Source organism: Ursus maritimus, unplaced genomic scaffold, assembly GCF_017311325.1.
Source record: "Ursus maritimus isolate PB19 unplaced genomic scaffold, ASM1731132v1 scaffold_21, whole genome shotgun sequence".
NCBI classification, from domain to species: Eukaryota; Metazoa; Chordata; class Mammalia; order Carnivora; family Ursidae; genus Ursus; species Ursus maritimus.
Genome location: NW_024424564.1, coordinates 53,141,469 through 53,154,034, shown reverse-complemented (window position 1 = coordinate 53,154,034; position 12,566 = coordinate 53,141,469). Strand labels below are relative to the sequence as shown.

At 43.7% G+C, this 12,566-nt stretch overlaps 1 protein-coding gene across 1 annotated transcript in view; it reads right to left on the bottom strand.

The window, feature by feature from the left end:
• Window positions 1-12,566, bottom strand: part of ATXN10 (ataxin 10) — a 165,474-nt gene that overhangs the window by 19,776 nt on the left and 133,132 nt on the right. The window contains exon 10 of the mRNA XM_040637707.1: window positions 11,227-11,290. Within this exon, the coding sequence (XP_040493641.1) occupies window positions 11,227-11,290 (64 nt within the window). The remainder of the gene's footprint in view (window positions 1-11,226; window positions 11,291-12,566) is intronic.

Here is a 12,566-nt window from a genome sequence, read left to right as displayed (position 1 = left end):
TCTTTCCCTCCAGAGGAAGGGCGAGATGACCTAGCCGTTCACTGCTCTGGTCTCAGGGCAGACACGCATCATTTTGTGAAAACGGCATAGGCACTACTTCGGCGTGGAAATGCACAGACACCTTTTACCAACACCAGCAAATCCAGCTACTTGTGCCATCCTGAAGTGTTTCACACATTTCCCCGAATGGCCTCCCTCCGGCTGCTGCTTGGCAGGTCCAGTCACAAGCTGGATTCCCCATTAAGAATGTACAGAATGGAACGTATTTCCCTATTTATTCTAAAATTCTTGCATTCCCCTGGATGTGGCACTTAAAGCCCAGGATTTCCAAAATGCACATAGTAGAGACTCCACGCAATCCCGTCAGAAAGACACGTGGGTCACACAGGTCCTCTGTATATAATTTAGAAGCCCTTGCTCATGTAATAGCCATTTAAAATACTTCAGAAAAATATGTGCATCAGAACCCGCTTTGGTAACACTCTCTCGGGTCCCTGGGTCCAACGTGGGGTGTGCACTCAGGATGCAGAAGCAAGAGGACACAGAGCCCCCCCAGGAGAAGTTTTTCTAGAGGGAAAGAGTTCACACAGTTGTTTCATCCACTCTACTGCTGCTGACTGTGGGGCCATCGTGAATCATGCAACTCTACACACCCCTGCATGTCTTCGGATGGACGCGCACGCGCGCGGTTCTCTCGGGGATGTGCTGGGGGCGGGCCCGCTGGCTCACGGGGCAGGTGGTCATGAAGTTTTCCACAGGTCTGATTCCAATTTCCATCCTCACCAGCAATGGATTAAAGTTCTGCTTGCTTTGTATCTTGCCATCACTCAATATTGTCAGCCCTTTTTATTAGCCATTCTGGTGGATTTCTCATTGTGGGTTAAATTCACATCTCCCTGATGACTGGAGATGTCGAGCTCATTCTTGTGGGTTTACTGGCCATTTGGATTTCCTCTTTCCCAAAATGCCATGAGTCCTCTGAACACTTGTAAAACCTGAATTACCTTGTGAAGAAGCCCTTCACATACTATGGACAGGAGTCCTCTGGGAGATATCCGTAACGCAAACCTCTTTTTAAAGTCTTTCTCTTATAGTACGTGGCTCTGGGTTACGATTTTTATGTCTAGTTTTAGATATCTTTGCCTACCCCAATCTAATCACCACTCTGCTCTCCTACGATGACCTCTGGGAACTCCTGTTTTATCTTTCACACGGAGATCTGATTCATCTGGTTAACGTGTGTGAACAGCGTGAGGTCGGCAGTTGGTTATTTTTCCCCATATGGATACTGAATTAGTCTAGCTCCATTTACGGAAAAGACCATCCTTTTCTTGATGAGCTGTGGTGGGGCCTCTGTTTCTGGATTCCCTACTCTGTTCTGTGATCAGACTTTTACTATCATGACTATTTGAGTCCTACCACTGATTAACAGTGCAATCGTAGATGAAAATTCACCTTTCTCATACGAATTAACAGGTATAATAGGGTGTTTGTATGAGAACATCTATTTGTTGAAAAACTATATGCTGGGCACTTCACAAACACGACAGCCCTGTGGGGGTCGGGCCCATTTTATAAGCAAAGAAGCTAAAACTCAGAGAGGGTAAATGAAGTGCTTGCAACGTAACCAGGGGCAGAACCTGGGCGTGTCCGGCCCTGGGACCACTGCGCTTCTGTCACCATGCCACGCTTCCTCAACAAAGGGTCACTGGGGGAAACACTGTCCACTTATCATTCCTGTAAACCGTTGCATTTCTGTATGCAAGTACCCTTCACAAATGAGAGGTCTCCATGCTGAAAATTAAAAAAAAAAAAAAAAAAAAGGAGAAGAGATAAAGGAGGGGAAGAAAGAGAGGAAAAAACAGAAAAAAAAATCCTGTTTGGACTCTCATTCTGTGCCTGTCCCCTCCCCCTCCAATAAAAACAAAACAAAACAAAAAACCCACATCAAGGGCAGCTGATGAAAACACAGATCAAAAAAGAATGAAAGAAAAACATTTCAAATAAAGCTCAGTGGTTTCTATTTGGAAACAACAACACAAAATCCCACTTGCCACAATGATCGGACAAATAAGAAATTGAGTCTGTGGCAGCGGAGCTGGGATTTTCCGATGGCATGTGCTACCATGTCATTACTGCGGGTGACCCACAAGCTAGCGGGCGAGTGAACAGCTGGGCCCTGGCTGGGCTTGTGCCCCTGGAGCAGCAGCCGCGAGCGGAGGGCCGTCCTTCCCCGCTACGCACCCCTTTTACATGTCTTTTCCCTGAACCTGGAAATTCCCGCTGGTCTCCAAGAAATGGAGCTTCGTTCCTAGGTTCCTAGCCTGTGGGGGTGGGGTTCAGCCCTGGTTTGCTCTGACAGGACAGCCAGCCCAAAGTTCCTAATGCCCAAGGGTGGCCAAGAAGGCAGACGTCTCACAGGGTCCCAACCACGATTTCCTCTGGGGAACGAGGCCTGTACCCCACAGGTGTCACACGCCCTCGTCCCCACCCCATGGAGGACAGTTATGCACGTGAGCATGCACAGCTGACCCAGAGTGATCGGACTGTGGGGGGATTTTTATTAACTGCTAGTTCACGTCAGCATGATTCCTGGTCTAAACACACCCCAAAAGATCTACTGCCTTTTGACACAAAATGCTGAAATCAAAGTTCAATAAAAACTTGGCTGGTATTAGTTAGAAGAAGGAGTGCAATCAAACAAATCTGAAATAATATCACTGCCGAACCAAGCTTACTTAATTGACAAAGAATCACAGAACCAATGGGAGAGGTTTCTCTCGTGCTTCGAACCACCCCTGCTCCCGCCAATAAACCACACACACACCCTCACCGGGCTGCTCTCTGTTCGCTGTTGTACTCATCCATCTACCCACCCGAGAAGTACTTACTGGATGTTTACTACGTGCCAGACGGTGGCATGTTACACTGAGGTGAAAAACAGAAAGATGGTCCCTGCCCTCACAGAACTTGGCCCAGAGGGTAACTGAGATGGAAACGCACAAGAATTTAACGACAGACTGGGAGAAGCTGGGAGGGGTGACCTGACCTCGCGGGGCTCCGGGAACACGTGGCTGAGGAAGGGACCGACGGAGCTGGGCAGGCAGCGCGAGGAGGACTGGAACGGAGAGGGTAGTTTAGGGGAGAGGTCAGTGGGTGGGACTGCCCGAGGTGACAATTAGGCACATTTGAGAAACAAGAAGGAAAGCGTGTCTAGGGGATGCTGCAGAAGGGAAGAACAGCTCTGGATAAACACTGGAGGCAGGCAGGGCCATACAGGGCCTTTCAGGATTGCTGGGGACTCTGGGTTACTCTCAGCACAATGGGCAGTCCTGGACATTCTGTAAAGGGGGCACGTTTGTGAGAGAGGGTGTGGGGGCAGGGAGAGTCAAGGGACAGAGAGGAAGGATCCTGTTTTGGTTTTAAAAGATCATACTGAAAGGATGGGGAATCCTTACGTCCTGAACACCCTAGGGGAAGGAGGGGACTAGGAGTTGGGAAGCCGCCACTGATGCAGGCCAGGGTGACGAGAGTGTGCACGGGGTGGTGCGAAGGAGACAGAGGGAAGTGGATGGACCTGGGACATGTTCTAGAGAGAAAATCAGTTAAGACGTGGTAACACTTTAGAGGCAGGAGATAAGAAACAGCATCAGGAGCGGCTCCCAGATTTCTGACCTGAGCACCTGGACGGATGGAGATACTCCCCCAATCACTGAGAAAGAGAGGAGACGGTTTTATGGGGATATTAATAGTTCAGTTTTGGACATGCTAGGTTTGGAGTATGGGTAAGACATGCAAGCAAACGTTATGCGGGGTGTTAGCAATTTGTCTGAGGCTCAGAAGAGAGATTTGTCTAGGACTGAGTTTGGGAGCCACAGGAGAAGAGATCTTTAAAGCCACGAGAATACCCAGAATGCAACTCCATGTCACCATCTCCACGGTAATCAGACTGGCCCAAGCCACTGTCACCTCTTGCCTGGATGACTGTAACAGCCTCCCTAGAGGATTCCCTGTCATTCTGTGGGCCCAGAGAGTGTCTGGCACATAAAAAGTATTCAGTAAACATGGAATGAATTTCAGGAATAAGTGGGTAGGATTCCTTATGGAGAAGATGCAGAGTGAGGCAAGCACTTCTGAGCCCCGCAGTGTCCAGGAGTGCTCCAATATTTAAGAGTTGTGCAGAAGAGGAAGTAACAAAGGAGTCAGAGAAGAAGGATCCAGAAAGACATAAAGAAAACCACAGAAGGTACTATCATGAAAGCCAAGAAAGAAGCAGTATGTTAAGGAGGAAGTGATTAATTCTTTTGAACTGAGTTTTTTTTTTAATAATAATTTTTTATTATGTTCTGTTAGTCACAATACAGTATATCCTTAGTTTTTGATGCAATGTTCCATGATTCATTAGTTGCGTATAACACCCAGTGCACCATGCAATACGTGCCCTCCTTAATACCCATCACTGGCCTATCCCAATCCCCCACCCTCCTCCCCTCTGAAGCCCTCAGTTTGTTTCCCAGAGTCCATAGTCTCTCATGGTTCATTCCCTCTTCTGCTTACCCCCCTTCATTCTTCCCTTCCTTCTCCTACCGATCTTCCTCCTATTTCTTATGTTCCATAAATGAGTGAAACCATATGATAATTGTCTTTCTCTGCTTGACTTATTTCACTTAGCATAATCTCCTCCAGCACCATCTATGTTGCTGCAAATGTTGGGTAATCGTTCTTTCTGATGGCTGAGTAATATTCCATTGTATATATGGACCACATCTCCTTAACCCAGTCATCTGTTGAAGGGCATCTCGGCTCCTTCCACAATTTAGCTATTGAACTTAGTTTTAACACGATGAGAACAACAAAGTGCCACTGATTCTGGCAACACAGTGAAGACTGGTGACAGTAAGCAAATGATGAAGCTTATGAGCCCCTTCACCTACCTACATGCCCTTCTGAAGACCCACTGGATTTTTTAAAGACACAAATCCTTAAGCACAAAAAAATTTCAGACACTAAAAGACAGACAGAAAAGAAGTAACAGGCCATGGCTTATGGCTGTGTAACTTAGCAAACCCAAGAAAGCTGACCCTAAGCTGGCAATGAGAGAAACCATCTGCCCTGCAGAATCCCCCAAAGCTTAGATGTTGCTGCCCACATATACCTCCATAATGGGAGGTAAAGGTGAAAATGAAAACAGAAGGCCTGTTTGCAAAGTTAAAATGTAGGTGCACCTCTAGACCCCCTTTTTCTACCTCAACAGAAGATTGGAAGATTCGTTAATTCAATGACAAGGATAAAACAGAGAAACTCTGGCATGGACGATACCAGATACCATGCTGGAAATAATGGAATGGAGTGAAAGTACACACATTAAAATGTAGTGATACTGCAACTTTCCCAATAAAATGGTGGTATCAGGCATACATTTTCAAACAAACTCAACTACTTCCTCACCAATGGCCCCACTTTACAAGGAGTAAAAGGCAGGGAAAATAGTAAATATGTGGATAGATCTAAATGAACACTGAAATTATGAGGTTTGAAAACAGAATTAAAGTGTCTAACAACAACAGTATGTAAGCTGGGGGCCATTAATGGTCCTGGGAAGGAGGTAAAAGTTTGAGAAACATCAGACTTTCCTTAGTTAATGATGCATGTTGTAATTTTCCCAGGTATTAACAGAACAGAAAAAAGGATAAAGAACATCTAAACTAGAAAAAGATAAAAATTAAATTATACAAAATAATCAATCTAAAAGAAAGCAAGAAAGAGAGAAAAAGAAAATAAAATAGGAAGGACAAGTAGAGAGGCTTCAATATAAGTAGATCAGTAATTATATTAAATATAAACGGCTACATGCAACAGCTAAAGGCAGAGATTATCAAACTAGATTAAAGAAAAAACCCAACTACATGCTGTTTATGAGAAACAACCCTGATACAGAGAAGTTGAAAATCAAAGGGCTGAAAATGTTATACCATGTAAACACCAACCGAGAGCTAGTTAGAGGAGCTATATTAATATCAGGTAAGAAGTATTTTTAAAGATAAAGAGGTTCGATTTATAATGACAGGAACATATCTCAATGCCTGTCATACACCTTTATCTAATAACACTGCCTCAAAACATATAAAGGAAAAATTTATGTAACTAAGAGGGAAACAGACAAATCTATAATCACAGACTGACATTTTAAAACTCTCTGGGGGCTCCTGGGTGGCTGAGATGGTTAGGTGTTTGCCTTCAGCTCAGGTCATGATGGGACTGAGCCCCGAATGGGGCTCCTTGCTAAGCGGGGAGGCTGCTTCTCCCTCTCCCTGCTGCTCCCCCCACTTGTGCTCTCTCTCGCTATCTCTCTCTCCCTGTCAAATAGATAAATAAAATCTTAAAAAAAAATGAAACTCTCGGGGTGCCTGGATGGCTCAGTTGTTAAGCATCTGCCTTCAGCTCTGGGCATGATCCCGGTGTTCTGGGATCGAGCCCCACATCAGGCTCCTCTGCTGGGAGCCTGCTTCTTCCTCTCCTGTTCCCCCTGCTTGTGCTCCCTCTCTCGCTGGCTGTCTCTCTCTCTGTCAAATAAATAAATAAAATCTTAAAAAAAATAAAAAAATAAAAAACATAAAATAAAACTCTCTGTAACTGACAAACTGAAGCAGACAAAAATATCAGTAAAAAACCAAAAATTTTACAAACTTGACCTAATGTATGTGGATAAAATGCTGCTCCCCACTACTGGAGAAATGTGCTTTTAAAGCACACATAGAATAGTTGCAAAAAAGGACCTTATACTGGGTCATGAAGCAACTCTCAATAAATTTCATAGGACAGAAAAGTATGTGCTCTTTAATCGTAACAAATTTATGCTAGAAATCAATCTCCAAAAGAGAATTAGACAATTTCTATTCATATAGAAATTAAGAAATCTACCTCTACACAATCTAGGGGTAAAGAAACCATAATGGAAATTAGAAAACACTTTAAATGTATGGTAACAAAAACAACACACATCCAAATCTATGCAATGAAGCTATTAAAATACATAGAAAAGGATAAAAGCTTAAAATTAAGAATCCTAATAAATGGACTGATACACCATATTCATGGATTGGAAGACAGTATTATTTAGATGTCAATTCTCATCAAATTGATTTTAGTCAATGCAGTTTCAATGAATAAGTCAACAGGCACAGATTTAAATCGTTTTTGTTGGTTAAACTGGTTTTTGTTGATTTCATGTGTGTACATATGTGTTAAGTGAACATAAACACATAAGCACAAATGTGTGGAATTTGACAAGTTGATTCTAAAACTTTTATGTGAAAATGCAAATGACCAAAAATAGCCACATAACATACTCTTAAAAAAGACAAGTTGGAAGGATTTACTCGACTAATATCGAGGCACGTTATAAAGTGACAGTGCTTAAAGTATATGATATTGGTGTAGGAATAGACAGAGAGATCAATGGAAAAAACAGAGTCCAAATACAAACCCACACATATTTAGATACTTATGATAAAGATGGCACTACAGCTAACCATGCATGTTCTTTTCAATAACTGGGCTGGGACAATTGTGTGTCCACATAGAAAAATATAAAAACAGACCCCTAATTCACACCATACACAAAAATCAACTCTAAATGAATTGCAGACCTAAATATAGAAGGTAAAACTATCAAGTGTTCAGAAGATAATACAGATTATCATCATGACCTCATGGTTGGAAAATACTTCTATAACAAAATACATAACCAAAGAACTAACCATAAAGGAAAAGTGATAAATTTGACTAAAAGTTAAGAACTTCTGTTAATTAAACTATAAAGAGAATGACAAGATAAGTCACAGAATGGGAGAAAGAAAACATTAGCAAACATGTAGTTGACCAAGAACTTCTATTTAGAATATAGAAAGATCTATTACAAATAAATTATAGAGAGAAAACCCAATGAAAACATGGGCAAAAGGTTTGCTCCAGCACGTCATATGTGTACACACACACACACACACACACACACACACAAACACAAAATCCAAATGGCAAATAAACATGCTGGAAGATGCTCAGTCTTGTTAGTCATGCAGGGAATAGTAAATGGGATCTGTAGTCTTTCCTATGGTGGCATGAGAGAGGAGTGCAGGTGGTATGCAAGAATAAATCCTCATGTCATAAATAAATTTATCAGAATCTCATATACATATCAAGAAACAGCAAGCAGCAAAGTGTATTACTGAGACGTACAAAAGCAACTGCTAGGCATTGTCCACAATAGCTAAATCGTGGAAGGAGCCGAGATGCCCTTCAACAGATGACTGGATTAAGAAGCTGTGGTCCATATATACAATGGAATATTACTCAGCTATCAGAAAGAATGAATTCTCAACATTTGCTGCAACATGGACGGCACTGGAGGAGATAATGCTAAGTGAAATAAGTCAAGCAGAGAAAGACAAATATCATATGATTTCTCTCATCTATGGAACATAAGAAATAGGATGATCGGTAGGGGAAGAAAGGGATAAAGAAAGGGGGGTAATGAGAAGGGGGAATGAAACATGAGAGACTATGGACTATGAGAAACAAACTGAGGGCCTCAGAGGGGAGGCGGGTGGGGGAATGGGATAGACTGGTGATGGGTAGTAAGGAGGGCACGTATTGCATGGTGCACTGGGTGTTATACGCAACTAATGAATCATCGAACTTTATATCGGAAACCGGGGATGTACTGTATGGTGACTAACATAATAAAAATCATTAAAAAAAAAAAAAAAAGCAACTGCTAGAAAAGCGAGCTAAGAGTGAACTGAGAAGTGTGGAGAGTGGAGCTACAGACATCATTCCCTCATTCAATACCTTTTGGCATCTGAAAGAAAGCTGTATTATTTTGATGACTAGAAAATATAAGAAAGGAAAAAACCTAAGAATGGGTGGGGGAGAGTGAAAGGGAGGTAAGGAGGCAAAGTCAGGGTAGTTAGAGAATTCTCTGGCAAACTTGCCTGTGAGCGAGGGCAGAGGAACAGCGTGGAAGGCACTGTGGTGCAGTTTCACCTGTAATCTCGATCATGTCCCTTTTGCCCCGGTTACTAGGAAGGCCAGCTTCTAACTGATGGCTCACATCTACAGACTGATTCCCTAGGCTCTAGTGCATCTTCATTTCTGACCATTCCAACCATCATTTTCCCTTTGCCCCGAGATTTTAGTATGTTATCTCCTATCTCATTATGCCTATTTTATAGGCCTTTACAATGTGGTAGGCTTTAATAAAAAAAAAAAAACTCCAAAGAATAAATGGATCTGCATAATACTAAACTATATAATATTTTAACTTCTCCTGACAATTTAAAGAATATTCTGGGATCTTGCAATTCTTCATTAATTATCATTGTAAAAGCTAGTTATCTATCCAGATGATCCATATACATGTTGCATGATTTCTCCGCTACATGAACAGGTTACTGGGTTTCCCTGGTGCGTCCCCTCCCTGTGACTCACGAGGATGCAGGACAGGAAAGCGGCTAAGAACCAGGCACACACCGCGCTTACATTCGGGGTCTGATGTGTAGGACGAGCCCCTGAGACTCTCTCGGTGCACATCCTCATCTACAAGATGGGGGCGACGGGGACGACAGTACCAGCTTTGTGAAGCTGGCAGGATCACGTAAGGTGATGTGTAGAAACACATAGTACCGACCCAGGGAATGGAAAGAAGGAGAGAATGAACAGATCAATACCTGCTGAGCAGGAGGCCAAAGAGATTCTGTAAGCATGAACCACAGGCGGCGTCTCTGTGCAGCCACAACGTGCTGTGTGCAAGAGCCTATCAGAGCCAAAGACTAGGGATCAAAACCTTTGTTCACTAGCAGGTCAATTCAGGGAACACGGAACTCTGCATGAATTTCTTTTTTCATAATAAATCATCTTTTTCATCAGGAAGCGCACCAACTGCGACAGCGCCCAAGTGTCCCTGCACTGCTTTACTGTGGCCCAAAGCTTTCTTTTTCCCTTTTTCTTTTTCCTTTCTTTTTTGGGGGCTAAAACAAACTTCAAAGCTCTGTAAGGCGCAGAGCCTGTCATGCCTGATTATAATGCAACGCAGTGAGCCAACCCTGCTCCACCTCCAAGAAGAGTCTTCTGAGGCTGTTTGTCTTTTCCTGACTGAGCTTATAAACTGTTGTGCTCTTGAAAAGCAGCGATTTTCTTCTATTGCTAATCAGACCAATGATAGTATCTTTAGCACAATAATGAGCACGACTCCGTCTAAGTACTTTAAATACATGATTTTCATCAGCTCCTTTTCACAGAAACCACGGTGGGAGTGTTCCTTAAATGCCCCACCTCCCCCATCTTCTCAGTCCTAGGCTGGGCTGCTCACTGTCTCTCAGGGGGTTACACTCTCCATGTCCTTATTCACCCCCCTCCCCAAACACGTGCAACAGACACAAAGGCACACAGAGGCCACGGCGAGGGACGGGACTGCGTCCGGCTCTCACCAGGGAAGTCTTGAACTTACACAGAATACCTCTCACACCTAGACAGGCTGAGCTCCTCATCGCTGTTCTAGATCAGTTTCCTACAGTGCCACCACGGTGACGTGGCATGGAAGAAGCCGGTTCCCTGGACACCCTCCAGCAAGGGTGGTGACCCAGGCAAAGGCAAGAACCGGAGCCCCCAACGTCAGTAACAGAGCGTCACAGGACAGAACCCGTCCAAAATGGGTCCTTGGTGCCACCGAAATGTTTCTCCCCATGCCTGGGGCCTCCGAGTGCCCCTCATGTCTCTCTGTCACTAAACCATCGCTAAGATGCTTCTTCCCAAAGCACTGGCTACGGAGACTGTCTACAGCAAAACCAAAACCAAAACCAAAACCAAAACCAAAACCAAAACACAAAACAAAAACCCCCAATTCTTCACATTTACGAACACACACAGTTTGGAAAGGGGACATCGGCGCCCTGCCGCACACACGGGGACCGTGGATGAACACTCTCTCCCCCCGGAGTTTTAAAGCACTTTTGAGGAGAAGGCTGGTTTAGAATGTCACCCCACCTTGAACACCACATAGACCGCAAGAATGATATTCCAGCACCCTAACTTTGAGAAAGTGGCTTAGTTCTTAGGAACAAGCACACAAGAAAGCCAGCGGCCACACATGCAGGGAGCCCCAGGAAAGGGAATTGTGCTGAGCCCCGTGCCTGTGGACAGACACCCACGACTGCCATGCAAGGATACAGGGGTTACTGTCGTCGATGCTGCAGCTGTCCAGGATCAAGGGAATGCCGTCCAGCTCATTGACCTGCAGAGAAAGGAAAAGGCAAATTTATACACTGAAAAATGCTTGGGCCACATTGGAGGTTGCAAAGCATTTTTTTCTCCTTTCTATTTCCTTACTCGTTGCTACAGTGTAATAGCATTCTCTTGTATTTCCGGCCCGCCCCATCAGCCACAACAGAGTCCTAAACATGACCCTCGACATCGAGGCAGAAAGACACAGGAGGTGTAGACGTTAGGCTTGCCCTAATGGATTCAGATGATGATGAGATGTCAGTTAACAGGCGACCCTCCTGCTACAGCCCGGACCCCTGTACCTCCCACCACCCCAGCCTCTGACGCCTCAGCCCAACACCCCTCTTCAGCACCTCTGAGCCTTCCCGTGTGCTCACGGTCTTCCTGCTTCCGCTAAGTTACACAACACTGTACATACATTATTTCTACTTTACACAGGCTGCTCTTTATCATATCATTCCTGCTTTTATGACATGTTAGTGTTTAGTTTTTATGTGTTATTTGGTAGGATTTGGCAGGTTATTTTCTGGGACTGAAAATGCTCAAAAATTTTTCCATGTAAATTAAGGGTAACTGTTTCTTTGCTTTCTGCCCTCTTGGCTCATGAGGTTTCGGAGGAATGCTCTACTTTTGGTTATCGGGGGAAACCTGTATCTGAAACACCTGCACCAACCCAGAAATATTTAAAAACAGACATATAAACAAAAAGGGATGCATTATCAAAAATGTTTGGGCAACTGGATAGCCATATAAAAAAGGATAAAGTGGATCTCGTCCCAATACTGTGCTACAGGATAAACTCCAAACAGATCTGAGTTTATTATAGTTTAGTAGTACAAGTAGATTGTTTTTCTATGTTAAGAATAGGAAAAGCTTTGGGGCGCCTGGGTGGCTCAGTCGTTAAGCGTCTGCCTTCAGCTCAGGGCGTGATCCCAGGGTCCTGGGATCGAGCCCTGCATCAGGCTCCTCCGCTGGGAGCCTGCTTCTTCCTCTCCCACTCCCCTGCTTGTGTCCCCTCTCTCACTGGCTGTCTCTCTCTGTCAAATAAATAAATAAAAAATCTTAAAAAAAAAAAAAAAAGAATAGGAAAAGCTTTTCAAACTTGATTCACAATCCCAAAGCAATAGGAAAAATGTTTTAGAAGTTGGACTACATTTTTAAAAAAGGCAAATAAAAACTGGGAAAATTATTTGTAAGATATCACAGGCAAAAGGTTAATATTTTAATATATAAAGAACTTGCAAAAACTGAGAAGAGACCAGCAGTCCAGGAGAAAACAATGGATC